Here is a 20086-nt window from a genome sequence, read left to right on the forward strand (position 1 = left end):
GGAAGCTGACTGAATTTGATCTAAAGCTATAAACCATAACTTCTCAGTCACACTCAGGTTATCTAATAGGTCCCAATTTTCTATTATTTTATCCTAAAGCACATCCAGCCCCTATTTTGCATTTGTTGGCTTGCCTTTAACAAATTTATTTTGAAAGAAGAACATGGGACTGAAAAAATACCAGTGCCAATCATGTTTTATTTTCCTAGAAGCTGATGAAAAATATTACATAACGAACAATGCTTTCGGTTTGAGATTGGACTTTGTTTCTCCTCTGTGAAGACTTTTCCCATATCTAAATGTGAGGTTCAGAAAAACGAACATCCAACTAAAGTAGTCTCAACTGATTTCGAAAGAAACAAAATCTTGGCTTACTTTAGAAACAAACAAGAAGTGAAGCCGGAGTCAGGTCTATGATAAAAACAGTGAAACGAGAGGCCCAGGCCACATCATCTTGGAACTCTGAATTCCTATTTGCTCACGGGCTGACTCCATCGGCTTAGAGGGCCTCACTTTGGCTACTGTGACGGGGATTCTAAGAAGGAAGATGGGGGGCTAAGGAAGCTCAAGTTTCAGGAGCTAGTATTTGATGTGTTCTAGCAATACAGCATACCTCTTTTGTAGCAAGAAGAAATAAAGAAATATAAAAGGAAGAACAAAATTGAGGTAAGATAAGGAGGAAGAAGAAGAGGACAGAGAAAAAAAGAAGCAGAAGAAAGAAGATATGTCGGGGAAGATTTGTTCCTGAAAAAAGGATTCTTTTCTCAAGCAAGGGTCAGCAAACTTTTCTTTAAAGGTCCAGAGAGTAAATATTTTAGGCTTTGTGGGCCATATGGTCTCTGTTGCAACTACTCAAATCTGCTGGAAAGCAGCCAAAGACAATCCATAAACAAATGGGCATATATTTGTTCCAACAAACTTTTATTTACAAAAGAGTGACCAGCCCACAGTCTATAGACCCTTGATAGATAATTTCTAAACCAAAAGAGAGCCTGCACGGGCTGACCTAAAACCAAAAGGACCGAGTGTGGCTCCCTGAGCCAGCACCTTGGGAAACTCCAGCCCAGTCCCAGGTGCGAAGACAAAACATCAGACTTGTTGATGGTGACAGGATAGCCTCTCCAGCTTGCATCACAAAGCATGTTGACCTTTCTTACTTGGTTCTTAGGTCCACTGATCAACAGGAATGCTGCCCATAAAAGAGAGTGACAGCTTCCGCCCTCGCCGCAGAATCTATCACAAGGCAGGAGAGACCAAACTTTAATTCAAAGTACCTGTCTGAAAGTGTTGTCCTGGTGACATACCTGAACAGTGAGAAATTCACCTGGGCAGTATGTGATATGAAAAGAGTCCCGTGAGAAGCACCGCGTATGTGAAGGGATGACTAACTGAACCTCTTCTATCCATAGTACGACAGAAACGAGGCACAAAACCCAGAGCTCGAGATTATGTTTTTAGGTAAAGCTTGTGTGTAAGTCTTTGATGTAATACACATGCAACAGAAGTGGCCTACCTAAGGGAGCCAAGGGATGAGTATTGCAGATTCACAGACGTTAAGGACATTCCTATGTAGGAAGCCTCAAGAGGAGAACAAAGGTTCGAGGCCTTTGTGCTACGCTGCAAGACTGCTACGTGTCTGAGGAAGTGCCGGGGGTGAGCCTTTGGACCCGGCTCGGGGAGCAGGATCCACGCTGTCCTCCCAAACCCAGGGAGCCTTGTGGGACAGAAAATGGGTCTCTTGAAGAGGGCCCAGCTCTGAGCTTCAGTGACTGCTTCCCAGGCATCTTCCAGCTCCTGCAGAGGCTCAGAGGTAATGCCAGTGTTCTCTGGTCATCAGCTTCCGCTCCAGCACTGGGACGGTCACTTCACTGAGCACAGGCCCAGGAGCAGAATTCCTTTCTGATTTGGAATCCAGCCTGTCGGGGAGACTGCTGTACATTTGGTGGCAAGCCGTACTGTGAAGATGGCTACAGGAAAGAGGTCTTTGTAAGAGAGGAAAAATAAGGGGAGACTCAATACCAGGCCTGGGCTTGGAGGTATCTGGGGGACAGCATCTGCTCTAAGTGTAAAAGGGCCTTTCAGAGCTGGCCCTCAAGTTTTTTTTGTTGTTGTTTTCTTTATTCTATTAGCAAAATTAACTGAATCAGGAAAAAATGAGATTCAACAAATACAAAAATAGTTCTAAATTTTTAATCTCCTAATTATGTAGAATCCCAGCCTATTTAAATGTAGTCACTACTATAAAGTGTAAGTTAATTTTAAAGATCATCCATTGCATTGTTAGGTGTATAAAATAAATACATACACATTGATAACTTTTCTCAAATGCTTTCTAGAATGGGAGAGAAGGGTATTATCTTGAAGCAAGCTTTTACAAATGAAAAAGACCTTAGAAAAGTAATGGAATGAATTATAAACCAGGAACTGCCTCACACCTCTCCCTAACCTAACGCAAGCACCCTTCCAAGGTACATGCAGCTAAGAGGGCACCTTGAATGTATGTACAGGAATCAGCAAGCCTGACGTTGGCAAACCTTGGCTGTTTAAGTCACCACAAAAACAATATCCAGTGAAAACTATGTGAAAAGATCTTTTTAAACTTTAAAACCACTTTTTAAAGATTCAATGAACCTACTCAAAACATATTAATGCTTCTGTGCAACTTAATGCTGAGAAAGGGCTGCCAGCATACACACCTAGCAGTGTCATTAATATAGGTGGCTCCTGAATGGCCACAGTAAAAGATATTAAAAAGAAAAGAGAATCGTAGAATAGAAGAAACACTGGGGGTGGGGGGAGGCGGGGATCAAAGCTTCATTGAAGATAGTAAGCTTCGCTATCTATGACATTCAACACAATTCTCAGTTTCCCATGAATCAAATGCTTTTCTCCAGTCCTATCCAATCATCAGAAGTTTTCATTGTACATATATAGCAAACCTTCTACAGAATGGGTAGAAAGCCTGTTTTATCATGATCTAAATGAATTGATGCATAAAAAAAAGTCTATCTGTGTTTATCTAAATTAATCTGAAGCCATCTAAATGGAACACTTTTTAATAGAAAAGACAGAGTAGCAGCTGTCCATACAACCCTATTTTGGTGACAGAGCATGCCAGAGGAGCTGGTTGAGGCTTTAAGAATCAAGCCTTTTTGTAGAGTAGCCCAATGGAAATGTTGAGTACACATGGTATTATAATGAAGCAATGTTATAGGCACCAAGGTAAAGCCAATGCCACCAATTTCAGGCTTCACTTGGGAAAGGCAAACATCATCAGTTACAAATACTGCAGCTCTTACTTTTGAGCTGTGGAACAGAGACTGACAGGGCAGAGGCAGGAGTGGTAACTACAAGCATGAACTACGAACATGGTGATAACCAATCAGAATGCACACCCACTCTACACGTGTACATCCAAGCGAACATCAGCTCTGGGTGTAGGGTGTGTGGGCCCACTAGGAGATGCTACAGCTGCTTCCTCCAGCTGCAAGGCTGCTGTGACCCTTACATAACTTTGTTGTTTTGACCTTTCTGAGTCTGATGCCGAAGTGGTTTGCTGGATGCTCAGAGAGACTCTGGGCCACATTTAAGCCATCTGTCCTGGGCTAATTACCTAGCTCATGAACCCCCTAGCATAGTGCATGGGGAAGAAAGAATTCTCCTATAGAACTGGGGCTGGGAGACATCTGTGGCTGACAGCCACAGGCAAATGCACCCAAACAGACATGCAGACACTCGCTCTTAAACTTCTCTATTACTGGAAATAACATTTTCGCTTTCTTTGAATATGGAAGTACTCAGAGTAAGAAAGAAAATCAGAAGTCACTCTCGTCCTATTGTCAAATTACAGCCACAAGAGGGAAAAAAGAATCCCAGATTTTTTCCCCCAAAGTAAGACGAAAACCTTATTAGAATACTAGCAAGGCTGCATGGCCCAAAACAAAAAGGAGGATGGTAAGAATCAGTAATGGAAATAGATTTTAAAGGGTGTAAACCAAGATTAACACCTGATGACACACCTTTTGTCCCATGGGCACATGATTTAGAATCCATTTTTTTTAAATGACAAAAGATGAAAGGTAAGAGGAGTAAATAGGATTTAAAAAGGGGTAACAGAAATATGAATCTTTTACAATAATTATAAATTCCCTCTGCATTCTTCACATACCATAAAAATGATTTGGTTTAGCTTTCAAACATTATTTAAACAAACAAACAAGACAGAGAGGGAAGTTCACTGCTGGGGTTTGCAGAGGAGCATCTGTTCATGTACAGATGCTGCAGGGTGCAGCTGGAAAGCTACTTTTATGTGCATGATGGTGGTCTTCTCGGCTACAGTACAAGTGCTTGTGCATCAAGTATAAAATACAAGCCTTTAATCACAAAGATCAGCTTTTTAGCTTTTGTAAATTTAAAAACAAAAAGGATAAATAAGGCACTGTACTTTTAAAAACTAAAACTGCTTGGTTCCAAGTTTAAAACCCAAGGAACAACCAGAATATAATATATAACTTCCCTTACTCAGACTCAGAGAAAGACTCTGCAAGTTCCCTTCTCCGTGTGAGATGCATTTTCTGACATCTTAAATTGTGGTGTTCTCCATTAACTGCAGATTTGAAAGGCTTGATAAGCTTGTAAAAGCAGATTTAGTTAATGCAAAACAAAGGGTTACTTCTACAGAACAGTTTGGCTCTCGACTACAGCCCTTCCGATCACTTTGTATCCAGCCGCCTCCGTTTGCTGTGGGAAGAGGCCAGCTTCGCCTGCAGCTTCCGCTTTCTCTGGGCAGCACTGTTCTCTGGGGTTTGGGTCAGGGGTCTGGCCCGAGCCTTTCCACTGCTCTGCTTCCTGTTTGCGACTTTCTGTGGCCTTGAAGAGGATTCACCTGACCCTTTTTGCTTTGCAGGTTTCCTCACTGTCTCCGAGGAGGTGGGCTGGGTAGGTCTTCTGTTTGTATTCTCTTTTTCTTTCCTGGAGGCGGGGCAGCTCTTCCCAGAGGACTTTTTAGGGATCTTCACTTTATTCTCTTTCAAAGTTGTCTTTCTGGGCAGTTGGCTGACTCTGTCCCTTGCAGCTGGCTTCTTGGCAGCAGGGGTTTTGGTGGATCCATCAGTATGCTTTTCTTTGCTGGCCTTCATCGCAGGCGCCTTGTCCTTCTTGTCCTGAGAGCTGCCCCCTTCGGTCCTCTTGCGTTTATTCTGAACTTCTGCTTTCGGCAAGGTTTCGGACGTCTGCTTTCCTTTCCTTCCCTTCATTCCATCGGTACTCCTGGGCTTAACAGGAAATCCATCTGCATCTACTTGCAGGGCAAGCTTGGGAGACATCAGAGGGTTGATGCATACACTCTTGCAACCCTGTTTACCTTCTGCAGCCAGACCGAATGGGCTTTCCATTTTCTCGTTCTTGATCAAGCGCTGCTGGGCTCTGAGCTTTCCTCGAATATTGGAATATTTTCTAAGGATCCGGGTACTGGCTGGAGTAGGTGAGTTTGTGGGAAGATGGCTATTTCTACCTTCCTTGACTTCCTCTATGCTGTCTTCAGAATTGGGGCAGAGGCTGGCGTCACTGCCATCCTCTAGAGGCTCTACTTGGTCAGGATTCTCTCGGAGTTTAGCCCAGAGCTTCTGTGTTTTCCAGTTGTTCTTAGCAGGAGTAGCTCCAGGAAATTTCTTCAAGTGTTTTTTCAAGCGTTCAGCCTGTAGTGAACTGGGGTACAGGCTGGAAGGGGAGTACTTCTGAAGAGGGTGCTTGACAGGAGGGATATCTCCTGGGAGACGAGTGTTGAGCTTCTTTACGATGACCAAGGACCGGGTTTCGGTCGTCTCCAAGAACCATTTACAAACATTAGATAATTTAAAGTTCGTCATAAACAACATCTGAACAGGAGAAAACTTTTGAGCCTCCAATGAACCCCTGCATTTCCGTGACCTTTTCTTGCTTTTCCAAATCTCCTTCAGCTTATCCGACTTGTTCCTTGCTCTTGGTGTCGGCTGGGCTTCTTTCTCCAACTGGATCCAGCCCTTCTGCACTTTCATGTACTGGGCACTGAAGTTGGCAATAAGCTCTTGGTTCTCCTCCTCGGCACACCATTCCATGAACTTTGGCTGGTCGTCGACCGCTGTGTCCACGTCATCCTCATCTAAGGGATCTCCACTCTCTGACCCTTCACTGTCCTTTGACGTTGGGCTTCCTTGTGCTGCTTCCTTTTCGGAAGTCACTTTCGTAGTATCCAAGGAGTCCAGAGAATGAGCATGTCTTAGATTGTAGGTAGAAGAGGTCAATCTTGTAAGCCTTGGTACCCATTTTGGGGGCCCAGCAGCGTCACCACTTCCGCTACTGGACAACCCAAGTGTGCTGGATGGCACGTCGCTGTCGTCATCTTTATGCTGGGTGTCTGTACTGTCTACCTCATTTACAACTTCCTCCACACCTTGTGCAGGTACAGGTCTTGGCCTCTCTTCTAACTGTTCTGAGAAAGTACATGGAACACTTTCTAAGGGGTCATGAGCATGTTTTTCGCCTAACTTAGACTGGACATAGATTTCCAGTCTCTCTCCAGGTAAAGGCTGGCCAACTGTGGTTATGGGATCACTGCTGGGGAAAATATCACCTTCTTCCCTTTTGACTTCTTTTGCCAACATGTTTTTAAAAGTCTGCCTAGTGATGACCCCACCCCCTTCGCCCTCCTGCTCGGCATCCTTCTCAGAGAGATTTTCAGGGACATCTGGGTTTTCGGCGTCCTCCAGAGCTTTTGCATGGAGACCGTCGGTCAGAAAGCCCTCAGGTGTTGTCCCGTCAGGGGACTCCTCTTTTTTAGAACGTTTTGCACCAGGATTTTTAGAAACCTTGATCTCAGGACAAGCAGAGTTAGAATCAGAACTTTGATTTCTTAGGCACCTATCAGAAGAGGGAGAATCTGAAATTTGACTTCTTAGGCACCTATCAGAGGCCTCGGGGAATTTTTTACCTTTTTTCTTCCTGTCTGAGTTCTCTTCAGGTGAGTCAATGTTTTGTTCGCAGGTATCTTTTTCTGAAGACGGTTTTGCATCGCTGCCCTCTCCCTCTAATTCTCCTGTATCACCTGCTGCCTCACCTCCCTCAGTTTCACCGGAGTTTTCCTCAGTAAATGTGCTGCTTTCCTTCAGGAGCGGGTCAGTACCTAGGTCCCGCGTGCCTTCAGTCGCGGCCTCATGACTGATGCTGTGGTCGTCCTCAGCCTTTCCCGGGCACGTGGGCGGCTCCGAGCTCACTGGAGGAGTCTGATGTTCTGAGCACGGAGGACTTTCCGCTCTACTGACTGCTTCTGGAGAAGGACGAGGCCTAGAAACATCTTCGGTGCCTCCCTCAGAAAAGCTCTCAGCAGAGGGAACCAGGTGACAGTCTTGGGGTTCATTCATCTCCTTGGTATCCAGCAGTTCAACTGGCTGTTGGTCTCGTCCAGGAGAAGACACCCCACTTGCTGTGGGAGCCGAGGCCATGGAGCTGCCCTCTGGCATGTCCTCTTCGGGAAGGTGAGCGGGGAGGGGCCCCGCCAGGCTGGAGGCTGTTGTTTCCTCTGGCCCAGGGGATGGGCTCGGATTCGGTTTATTTGTCAGGGGGCAAACCTCGGGCTCTTGAGATTCCTTTTCAGATGAAGCATCTCCGTCTCCTTCCTTGAGGGAGGTCCTTCCTTTATTAGGCTCTTCAGGGTCGTCGTCTCTGGGAAGCTCCCCATCAACTGTAGGTCTCGGGGTTGAAATTACAGGGGTCTGCTTGGGAGTGGCCACTGCCTCTGACACCAGTGTTGAGCAGCTTGCTTTTTCTTGGGAGTATACATTTCTGGCCAGTGTGCGAACGGTTGGCAGTTCACAACAATCACCATTGAAAAAGTATCCTCGAGTACTCTTTCTGGCTGTTTTCCGAGAAGATAATATTGATCTTTGATTCTCATAGTGGTATTCTGTTATTGGCTGACTGATATAAACGACATCACACTGGTTATCATAATCGTTTATCCGCAGCCCTGATGCTCTTTTGCTTTTCCGAGCTGTCTTGATGGAGGGTGATAACATCTTGGTTCGTGAATGTCCATTAGATGCTTTGTGTACAGCAGGCATGGGGCTGGGGGCTAACCAACCATCTTTGGAATGATCAAACTGGCCCTTATCACTGGGATGCAAATGGTAATCCACCTTATTTCTTCCTAGTGAGTGAAGATGGTTCTCTTGCTTTGGCCTTGAATCTTGTTCACTTGCCTCTAAATCCTGGTGGAAAGGTGTTTTTGAGCCACACTGTAAAGTATTCTCTTTGTCAGCAGTTCTAGGTGAATTCCCCACAAACCCTGAGTCCCAAGCCTCTTCTGATAAAGCTCTGAATGAATTTCTTTGAGAAACGATACAGTTGTTGCTCTCTTCACTATTCTCAGCTGCCACTTTCATGGTAATTAGACTTTCTACTAAAGCTGAACTCTGCACACGGTCTTTACCATCCTCACGTGTTTTCACATTTGTGTCTTGCTCCTGTCCAGTGGTTTGCCCCTCCAAGCTCTTAGAGATGTGGAAGTTGAACGAAGGAGAATTAGATGCAGTGAGGTATCCCGGAGTGGAGCTATCCACTGAACTCCCAGAATTAGGTTTAGTGGTTGGAAGCTCAGAGGACTTCTTCTGGACAACGGTCAGGGCATTCTCTCTTCCATCTACAGAATTTGTCTCAGGAAGAGGCTCCTTCAGGGCCTTTTCTGCCAAGTGTGGAGGGCTCTGAGAGCCTAATGAGTCTACTAATGAATCTACAGAAGGAGGAGATTTTGTATCAAGACATGGAGCATCGTTTTCCTTATGTTTGGTGCCTAGCTGGGCACACCCAGCATTGCAGGTGGATGCATCCATTGCTCCAGAATCCGAAGGTCGTGGGTCCTCAGTGCTTGGCTGGGATTCAGTGTACAGGTCGCTGAGAACACGAATGAACTGCTTCTGATGATGAGTGCACAGTTTGACCATAAACTTCTCCAGGGGGGACTTCGACTGATTGTTAGAATCTACTGCTATTGCCTCTGTTGAGTTCTCACTAGACAGACAAAGAGAAAGAAGGAATTAGTATGGTCATTTTCCAAAGAACCATATTTACATTACGAAAATCACCAGATCTTACTCATGCTATAAAGACAGTAACACTCTGACCAAAATTGCTTCTAAATGCCCATATACTTTTAATTCAATAAATGAATATTTACCTAGTTAAAATATAAGGCGGTTATATTCTCAATTTTTAGTGACACCCTTCATGCTTTTTAAGTGACCATTCACAAATAACTTTATTATAGAGAAAAAATACAGAAATTTTTTTTTCAAAAAATAAAATTCTGGCCACATTAATTCCAGTTGCTCAACATATACTTTTGTGTTAAGCCTGGGTACTCCTGTTAAATGATCATTTTTTTCTAAGTCCGCAACACTGACAAAAATTCAGATACTGTATTTCAAATCTCAGTTTAGAAATACTTAGAGAAATTACAGTTTTAACATGGTTTTTCAGTATGACCAATTGGCTGGACTATGTAATTCTGCAGACAGCGATGCAGGAACTCTACCCCTTTTCTAGGGCATGGAGGATTAGAGATCAATAATTTCACATGTCAGACACATTGAACAATGGAATGAAAAGCAATTTCTGGTTCCTAGCCTCTAAGTAAGGATATGTGACTGGCTGACAGTGATGGATTTTTAATCTTTTCATCTCCTGAGCTTCCCCAAACCACTGCTATAAAAGCCTCTTATAAGGCATTTAAACGGTATGGCTCTGTCACTGCGAAGTGGTACGACTGTGTCTTCAGTCAAGCCCCATTTGTTACATTCTCTTAGACTTCTGAAAAACATTTCACAGTGATCCACAGCAAGTCGTTCTATGTTAAAGAACCGTTTTCACAAGTTATCCAGGGCAATTCTCACTACAGTTTAACCTGGACGGTGGGGGTGGTGGGAAAGGATGATAGTAGATTCAAGACAGGTTAAAGGCAACTCTTCTCAGTCAGCTAAGTGTTTTCAAGAGCTGCTTAGTGTTTCTGGATGTTTGGTTTTTACTAAGGCCATGCGGTTGGAGTGCTTCAGTTTTCTGGAGTTTTATACAACTTCTCAATCTCTTTCTTTCTGAATTTTAATTCCTCAGGAGACTATTATCTGACCATGTAACAAGGCAGAGCACTGAGGGCAACTGTATAAATGTGTATTGAACAGATGCTGTTAGATAACTTCCGATGACTTCTTTTCTTCAATCTGTGCCTTTATCTCCCATCCATGAGGTGCCTTATAGGAAGGCTTATTACCCTAGACAGCCTACATCAGCCTCCTGCCTTTCCATCCTCCTCTGGCCTCTGAAGCAGTGTGGTTTTAGAGAAAGGAACATTGACTGTGAAATATGAAAAACCTATATTCTACTTCTCACTCTGACATTTACTATACAGGATCTGGGACAAATTACTTAACCTTTCTGAACCTTGGTTTTCTCATATGTAAGTTGGAACTGAATATCAATATTTCAAAGAACCGTTGTGATATTAGGTAATGTACACGAAGCACAGAGCACAAAAAAAGCAGATGTTTACTTTTAGTTTCCCTGTTCCTAACTCAGGGAGGTTTTTAAGACCAAGTGGTGAATAAAGTGGCTGGATCATGTCTAAATATAAAACAAAATAAAGAAACCATTAGTGACATCTGTTGTTAAAACTGCTTTACAAGAGAAAGGTTATACTGTGTTTTTATATTCACAACTAGCTAGAGAGTTGTTTTATTCAGTGGTACTCTAGATATCTGAAAGGGCCTACTTTAGACTATGGATTATAAACACATCTTAGAAAATTCCTGTCTCAAACCTGAAATTGATCACTTAATTGTGAATAAACCAAGAAAAAAGATTACTACAGAAATGTTATAACAGGTGCAGGGGATGGTGAACTTTAAAGTACATGCTGGCAATGGGACAAAAATCTAGCAAAATGAAAAGGCCAAAAGCAATGAGAAAAAAAACTCCTTGAGCAGTACAATTATGATAAGTGTATTTTTCTGTCTGTATATCATCTTTCGGGAAAAAGTTTTAAAAAGGCAATGTCTGGAAGGGCAACAGAAAGAATTTACTCCTACTGTGTGAGGATGGCGAACATTATCTCCTTCCTTCAGGACACGGGAGACACCAGTGACACCCTTGGGTGAGGGGCTGTTAAGTCATGTCCAACTCTAGGACTCAACGAGATATACACAGGAGTTTAACAAACTCCTCTTGCAGCTACAGACTCTGCACCTTGAGAAGTCAGGCCTCTGCTGAAGATACTTTGTGGCTATGTCCACCAGGTGGTACCAAGAGCATAATACACGTATCACTCAGAGATGCTGTGGGTGTGGACCACCGCAATAAAGTGAGTATCACAATACACCAAGTCCTAATCATTTTGTTGGTAGAGCATCTTGCCTTCAATTTGTAAAAAAATGTAACATCTGTGAAACACAATAAAGTGAAGTGTGATAAAACAAGGTGTGTCTGTATGTGTCACAGGATATGATACTGTGAGATGGTAGAGAGCAGTCTCCCACTTACTACCTGGGTGACTTTGGTCAAAACACTTAACCATTTTGGGTCTTAGTTGAGAATCTGCCACAACTACCACATGGAATTGCTACAAAGAAAAACCTGCTAAGTTTATACAAATACCAGTTACCATCACTGTCAGCCAATCACATTAAATATACTTCAACACTAATAACTCAGAGATCCAGAACGTGCATTGTTTTTTAACAAACTAAAAAATGATACTTTTCTAGATAAAGTTTTCCCTTCAAGTACCAAACATTTGTACATTTTAAAATATTTTTGAGAGAAGTCATTTAAAAATTATATCCTCTTCTGAATATAATTTATTCTACCTTTATGACTCAGGGTTATTACCATGTGTACTATTATTAAAGTTAGGCATATTTTTATTATACTAAACTGAAATATACTGATAGTCTGGGGGGCTACTCAATTAAGTAAATCTGTCCGCCTAAACACAAAACAGCCTCAGTAGCGGTGTTTACAAAAATCTTTCTTCTCATTGGCTTCCAAATAGAGGCTGTGTTTAGGAGCCCCATTCTTCTGCTCACTTTAAGTAAAAATAAATAGGCTCTGAACGAGGGCTTGAAGAATAGTTTTTTGAATAAAGTACATGGATTCTCTAACAACTTCAGCTGCTCAGAGGCCTTAGTTCCTCAGTTTTGGGTCCTTGGATGTGTTTCTGATGTTTTTGAGATACATGACTACAAATGAGATATTACTGCCTTTTCAGTGCATCAAAGATTATACTCTAAATGCATTTTAGCAATACAGGAAAAAGGCAAAAAGGGTGCTTATGGTCTTCGAGAAAGATTAAGAAATAGCCTGGAATCTTATTGTAGAAAAAATGGAAGAGATGAATGGTTCTCCCCAACTCAAAAAGCACAATCATCACCGAAGTCTGTGAACATCTTCGGGACACATTTTCATGCTGGCGACTGTGCTCTGGAAGTAGGCTTTAGTGTCTGGGATTCACAATATACCTGGGCAGCACCATTTACTGAGATAGAAACACAGGCAATGAAGCCGGTGGCTGATGACTGTTGGGGTGTGTGCGTGTCTGATGAGTTCCATTCTGTACACGCTGAGCTGAAGTGTTGATAAGATTCTGAATCTGAGTTGTCTGGTAGGCAACTGGACACACAGGCATGAACCCCACCAGTAGCTTCACTTGGATCTGAGAACCTCTACATTAATACTAACCTTTGTCCAGGTTTCATTAAATGGCTGTGTTATAATAGCTAACTTTATAACTATAGTAATAAAATCACTTTTGACTGTGCCTCTAAATTATCCAGCTTATCTTGTTTTTCTCTAGACATTTTCTCAATAGGACCTAAGTTTAGATAAATTTTAATTTCATATCATTCAAATATTTAAAAAATTAATCTCAACTTCCTGAAGTTCAACTCTATTACTATTTTTTCTCATGTTTTAAAAAAAGATGGATGCTAGGCTAGCCAGTTTGCCTGAGTTTTAAACAGCTAGTTTTTACCAATGTTTTTAGTTATCCAAATTTTCCAATAGTGTTAGGCCTTTAATACAGCCTAAATATAGCATTTGTCCTGATTTAGAATCCTCCTAGGCAGAAAAGAGGGAAACCAGAATGGTCCTGCAGACCATTCACTAGACCTAAGGGGAAGCACTACGTTTCAGTCCAGTGATTATAGTCCGTCTCACAGTATATCCTTCACATTCGACTACATCAGATCTTTTTCAGAACAATAATTCATCACAGATTTTGAAATTGCTTGAGTTCTTGTTTCTTTTGTTCAACAACAGGACTCTGTAATAGTTGAGTGAATTATTTGTCAATCAGAAATACTTCACTACTAAAGAGCAGTAAGAGCCTAGGGACTGGTGAATGGCAGGAAGGGCTGTAGGAAGAGAGAAACTTGACTTCCAACTACCTGGACTAGTTTTGAGTTTCTCCCCTTGGTGAGAAGTAGCCTGCATGACCTTGACTGCTTTGCCTTTCTAGCTCCATTTCAATGCCTAATTCTTAAGGGTGTGGTAAAAGGATAAGATAATATTCATAAAAATGTGGAAAGGCATAGTTTAGGAATGATGTGTTATTTCGTAACCTTATCTTTAATGATTTACTCAATGATGTTTTTCCAGATCAGAGGTTAGACACAGCAGAACTTGCCTACTTTGTCAATACTGCAATACTTAAATTCCCGAAGTAAAGCGTTCTTGTGGTTAATATAAATGGTGGCTGGTCAATGCTTATGTTACCTCAGGATAGGGTAAAAGATCAAATAGAGATGTGGCAGAAAGCTGAAATGACAATTTTAAGAGTCTGGCATTTGAGATTGATGGATTCAGGTAGTCTCTCCAATATCTGCTCTCTACCAATAAAACTGCTTGATGCCAAATTCAATATCACTGATAATAACCCAAACATATTCTTCTTGACTGAAAAAGATCAACAGAGACAGTGAATCGTGTTTGAATGGGAGCTAATCTTAGTAGCAGAAAAAGGGAGTCCCAGGAAAACAAAAGGGGAGAGAAAGCTAGAAAGCACTTGAGGGAGAGTAGACAAAATTGTTAAGAGCTGTAAACTAGTCTTGATTCTTCTTTTGAAATACAAAAAAACCCATAAAAATCCATCATCAGCCCCCCTTCAAGGTAATAAGAGTTGATTTTTGTTTTTGTTTTTTTTTTTGCCAGACAATAATCTGAAATTATGTTCCCTAATACTTCACTTCTGATACGTCGAGCACCAAAAATATAAGTATATTCAAGGGGCTGGATAAGTCTGCTGACAAGTCCTCGCTCTAAACTGGGAAACGCATCTACCCTCTGCTATTTCACATCATACCTGGATACGGGAATATTCCAAGGGCTACAGCAAATTTTTTTTGTGTGTGTGTGTGTGTGTATGTATGTAGTAGAGGAGAAGATGGCATGGGGTGTGATTTATTTTTTCATTCTCTAAAAAGCCATGTATAGCTGTACCTCTAAACTACTTAATAAGTTCCTTTCCATGAAACTGAACTAGGAGAAACAGTAGAAAGGTAGGTAAAGGTGACAATAGAAAAGGTTCCTAAGATCACAGAACAGAAAGTGACCTCTTAAAGTCAGGCAGTTTAATACCTCATTTCTAGGTAGTTTAAGTTCAAATTATCTAAGTTTGAATTTAGATGGCTTCAGATAGAATAAGCAATTCTCAAAGTTGGGGTTAAGAAGAATTATTGCTCCCCAGAGATCAGAATCATGAGAGATGGTGTATGTGTTTGGGGAAGGGGGTTCAAATCCAGGATGTATGTATATCTCTTTACCCTGTAAAGAGTATTAGCCTCAGTGAGCCACCATTGCTGATAGCAACACGACATCTCGTTGCTTGCCATCAGGTATGGAGTGGAAAAATAATTAAGAACTACTGATCTAAAACAAACGACAATCATTTTGTAATAGGTTTCTAAGTTTACTGTGTTCTTAACCAAGTTCACTAAAAGGCAGAATAAAGACTCAAAAAATTATTCATTAATAATCTAAAACAGGAGAAAGGAGATACTTTACTGGGCATGCAGCCATAGTTTGCTAGCTTTTCAGTATCTCAGGGCTTAATATCCCTGATAAAAGGCTATTATTATTCAGAGCAGATCTGAATCGGATAGGAACAGTTTAAGGCTTGTATATTTTATCTATTTCTCTTCAATTTAATCAGTCTGTCAAACTTATTAAATTATAATAACAAATATAATTATCAAGGAGAGTCTCATGTTCACTCTTTAACATATTTCTCCCATCAGCAAATGTACCCAGGTAGCCAAATTATCATCAGAAAGTTACTTGGTGAGCAGGAAGTCTGAACAGGAGGTAAAGTAACACCTCTATCTCCTTTCCAGGAATGTAATGGGCTCACAAAACAGACACTTCTGTCAAACTATTTCTGAAAAAGTTTTCTCCCCCCACTTAATTTTTGTTTCTATCATCCCAGGTAAGACTATGCATCTTAGGCCAAATACACTATATTTGATGTTAATTTAAACAAAAGGAAGGAGGGTTCAGAGGCTGTGAAAGACATGGGATTTTGGACTGGATGGCATAAATTAAAAATAAAATAAAAAAGATAGTTTCTGGAAGTGGGGGAATAAATATCTCCAAGAAATATAACCAAGTATGGATTTGGTGAGAACACAGACCTAAATTATTAATCTAATGAGTATTATAACCAAAAAAACACTCTGAAATAGACTTGAGGAAGAGACCTCTTCCTAGGGCTGATTTGAACTGGAAAAAAAAAAAAGTGTCTATCACTGGCCTGAGTTAGTGAAACCAAATTAAAGAGAGATCTGGATGTTAAAGGCATAACTGGCCTTTTATAAGGTCAGGATTACTTGAAAACTCATGACAAGCTAGTGAAACTGGCTTTTTTTTTTTTTTTTTTGGTCAGGTAGGGGATTAAATTTATGTTGTTCTTTATTCCCAATTTAAACAACCAGGGCAATAATGGACGAAAATAATACCACTGCTTAAGCAGAATACAGAAGTGCTCATTCCCAAAGCCAGAAATGATGCACAGCATCATGATGCTCTTTTAAAGAGGGGATGAGGAGAAATATTTGTCAAGGCCCAGTAGAGACACAGGACTGTATGGTTTCCCTGGAGTGGGGCTGAGAGTCAGAGCCCAGATGAGATTCCCATTATGATGGAAATGTACTTCTTTGGTAATAACAACAATAATGATAAACTCAAACGAAAACCCACACCACCACCTGCAGTACAGTGTGTATGTTGGGGGCGGAGTCATAAAGGAGGCAATGGGAGTTGACACAAACAGAAAGACATTTAACAGTTTGCATGATAGATCCCAGCAATACAAATATTTTTTTCTCTCAAGAAATAAAATACATTTTAAGCAAATAATCCTAATTTCTTTTTGTGTGAAAGGAAGAGGGAGGCTAGCAGACTGTATCTCTAAATAAGCAGATATTTGATAGTATCCTGAGTTTTTCAAGATTTTTATGGGATTTTCTATATCCCAACTTTTCTCACGTTCTCAAGGTTCTTAATACCCCTTTTTGAAATCAGACAAATCTGTGGTATAATCCTTAAAAGTGGCAAATTCTACTTTTGTTGTCCTATAGTAAACGACGGCACTAAGAAATAACTGTAATTATTTAAAGGACGTAGACTACTTTGTAAAATGTCAAACATTAGAAAAGGATTTCTAAGATAGCTTATAGAAGATTTAATGTTATTTCTCACTTGTTCACCTCAAGGAGGAGGTATATATGTTTTAAAATTTAAAGCACAGAGAAAAGCAAAGTATTTCTGTGTCTACCATTCATTCTGGGGTGCTCCTAGAATTAAGTCCTCTAAAACCATCGCCAACGACCTCTTTCTGGAAACACTCAAGACCACTGTTAGGAAGATACTGGAGTGGGGTGAACTAAGCAGAATCATCTGTATATTCAAGTTTTCACTCAGGAACACGGGAAGACAAAGTATTACTAAACACACACACGCACACTCACATATGTATTCTCAACTGAGGTGTTAACTCTTTCTACCTCAGTCTCAGCCCCAGTTCCATGACTTCTCTTGCTTCCAATACACTAACCAATTCAACAACACTAATTTAATTCCCCTTGGAGAACACTATATTCTAAGCCCCTTGCCAATAGTTTCCCCTCGTTAGGGTTTGCTTCACATTATCCAGAATTGCCATCTTCTTAAAGCATAAAATCTAATCCCACTTTTTTTGCACAAAACTTCTGTCCACTTCCCACTGGCTCACACTCTGTCCTCCTTAGGACCTTCTCTTTGGGGGCCATGTTATATATTTCTTACTCTACTCTCATGGTTTGTTTCTTTTTATTAAATAGCACTTATACTGCATGGTAACAGCTAACTTGGCTATCTCTTCCACTGGATTGTGAGCTTTCTCTAGGTCCAGGACTTTGTCCTCTTTAACTTGGTAGCTTCACCGCCTAAAACTTAAGGCTCAGTTCATCTCAGGTGTAAGTAAGTAATGAATAAACTAACCCAATAAATTACTATGTAGTGAAAATAATTTCTCTAAGATGTTTTTCAAGGAATTGAAAATGGCAGAGAAAATATTTTGACATATAATCAGAAAGGAAAAGAATAAACTTTCAATGAAAATGAGTTCAGATCTGAAGCAGGGAAAGGAAGAAAGGAATTCTGAAGGTCAGATAGTTAAGTAGTAAGAGTGTGCACTCCTAACTGTAAGCACACAGGAGATTGCTAGAATGTTCTTACAAGGCACCAGAAAAACTGGGATGAAAGATATGGCTTGCATAACAGCTTTCAAAAGTCATTTGTTTTTTTATTGCAACCCAGAACAAGAAAAACTTTTTACAAAGTGACCCGGCACACACATTCCAGTTTGTATGTGTCTGATGACACACATTTCAATGAAATAGTATTTATCTTTATTATAAGCTATGTACTCTGGTTCTCTTAAAAAAAAAAAAAAAATGTTGGTTAGGACCCAGTAAATTGATCTTACAACCAATAGGTCACAACTGGTTGATCCAGTGTGAAAAACTGGTCTACACAGACTTGCCAATTCTTAGCACTTCGTAAGAATTTGCTATTCTGGTTTTCTTCTTAATCCAACTCTATCTAGCTGAAGTTACACTACCAGGTTTTCCTGGCAAACTATCTCAAGTCAATTTAATAGACATTGTAACAAACATCTCTACATTGTGCTAGCTAGGATCTGAATTATCTGTTTGAAATGTGCAGAGCTCTCATTTGGTAAGAGTATAACAAGTTAAATTACATAGGCAGAAGAGCCCCAAATTCTTTCACTGGAAAACTAGTTTTAGTGATTAAACACTATGCACGCACAAATTCCTACACTTAGCTCTTAAATTTTGTTATTGACTCTACCACTACATAAAAATAAAAAGCTAGATTCAAAGCTTGTAAATTTTCAACCTTGAATATACAAAAAGCTCTGTATACAATGGAAAGGCAGAGAAACTCTATTTAAGATTTTAAATCTTAAACATCTACTTTCCAAACAACGTTTATTCTTTTTATTCTTTAAAAAGAAATGAAGAATGATTAATTTGATAATTCCTCTGAAACAGGACCAAGAAATACAAAGAAGCAGTATTCCAGGTTTCAATTATAGCTCCAACATTTTAATGAAGAGTAAAACAAAACTGGCTGCCCAGTGTCCCAGTCTAATATAAATTCATCTGCCTGGCTTTCAAAGTTCTAATCAATATAAAAGTCTCCTCTACAACTCCCAAACTGGTTTTCTCACACTAAATTAACTCTTGCCAGGTGTTCACTCTTAGCTTTCATTTTATGGAGCATTTGCAAAGAGCTTGGCATAGCGTTAAGTATTTTACACTATTAATCTCATAGCATATCTCCGAGGGAGGCAGTACAAGCCCTCTTTCACAGATAAAAAAACTGAGGCTCAGAAAATTCCAGTAACTTATTCAAGATTTAAACCAGGCCCATCAAATTTGCCTCTTAAACTTGTGATATTCTCTCCTCCTCTATGTCCTACCTACTCTTTAAGATTCACCTCCTCCAGTACTGAGTCAGCAATAACTTCTATTTAAAAATGAATTTTTATATGCTTCAAATGTAATTTTTATTGGTAATTTTATAATATAGGTTTCTTTCTAAAAAGCAATATGTCTATTCAAAGGTACAACTAAATTAATAATTGAGGTTTAGTTAAAAGTGAAACTAAAAATTATTAGTAGATAAAACCCCTCATTCATTCTAATTCTGGGTTGAATCAAGAAAGCCAAAGTGGTTTAGAGATAAGTATAATGGTTTGGTCTCAAGAATCTTAAGGGGTAGCTCATTATGTGAGGAGGGCAAGTCCCTTAAACTCCCCAATTTCCATGTTTTTCATTTAAAAAAATGAAAGATTAGAATGGGACCAACAGTGTTTAATCAGTGGCTTAGTCAAAACCTCCTATTGCCACAACAATGTGAATATACTTAACACTGCTGAACTGAACACTACTGAGACTCAAAAACGGTTAAGACGGTTAAATAAAATTTATGTTGTGTCTTTTGCCACAATTAGAAAAATAAGATTTGCTGAATAAACTTTAAAATGCAAGAATTAAAAAAAATACAATTAAACTTAAAAACCTCAAACTAAAACACTTCCCGTTACATTTTGAAAATATATTAGCACATTCAAGCCTCACTCTTATAAACTGATTCAATGGATCTGGTGTAGGACCTTGTATTCTTAGAAGGTTGTTCTGATTGAGACCGATTATATCCAATGAACCCTTGAACTCTGTGGTTTAATATTCAAGGCAGAACTAGCCCGCACACAACAAAGGAAAAATTATGAATAATATACCTTGAAATTAATCAAAATAAAAAGTAAACTGCTCAAGCCAATTTCATGAAAATACCATCGCATTCATACTGTTCATAATAAAAACTTAACAAAATGTACTTGTTTTAAATAAAACGACAACCAGTTCTATATTTTCCCTTTAGAAAATGCTACGATGCAAAGTTGGGACCTAAGGTTTTTAGGGCCTTCTTATTCAATAAAGGG

The 20086-nt window shown here is 40.2% G+C and overlaps 1 protein-coding gene across 3 annotated transcripts in view; it reads right to left on the reverse strand.

The window, feature by feature from the left end:
• Nucleotides 1-178: 178 nt before the first annotated feature.
• LCOR (ligand dependent nuclear receptor corepressor) overlaps nt 179-20086 on the reverse strand; it is a 112249-nt gene continuing 92341 nt past the window's right edge. For all 3 annotated transcript variants that reach the window (XM_006925917.3, XM_025042343.1, XM_015599890.2), the window contains one exon: nt 179-9042. In XM_006925917.3, coding sequence (XP_006925979.2) covers nt 4713-9042 — 4330 coding nt within the window. In that variant the 3' untranslated portion in view covers nt 179-4712. The remainder of the gene's footprint in view (nt 9043-20086) is intronic.

This window comes from Pteropus alecto, unplaced genomic scaffold (assembly GCF_000325575.1).
Source record: "Pteropus alecto unplaced genomic scaffold, ASM32557v1 scaffold88, whole genome shotgun sequence".
In the NCBI taxonomy this organism is placed as follows: domain Eukaryota; kingdom Metazoa; phylum Chordata; class Mammalia; order Chiroptera; family Pteropodidae; genus Pteropus; species Pteropus alecto.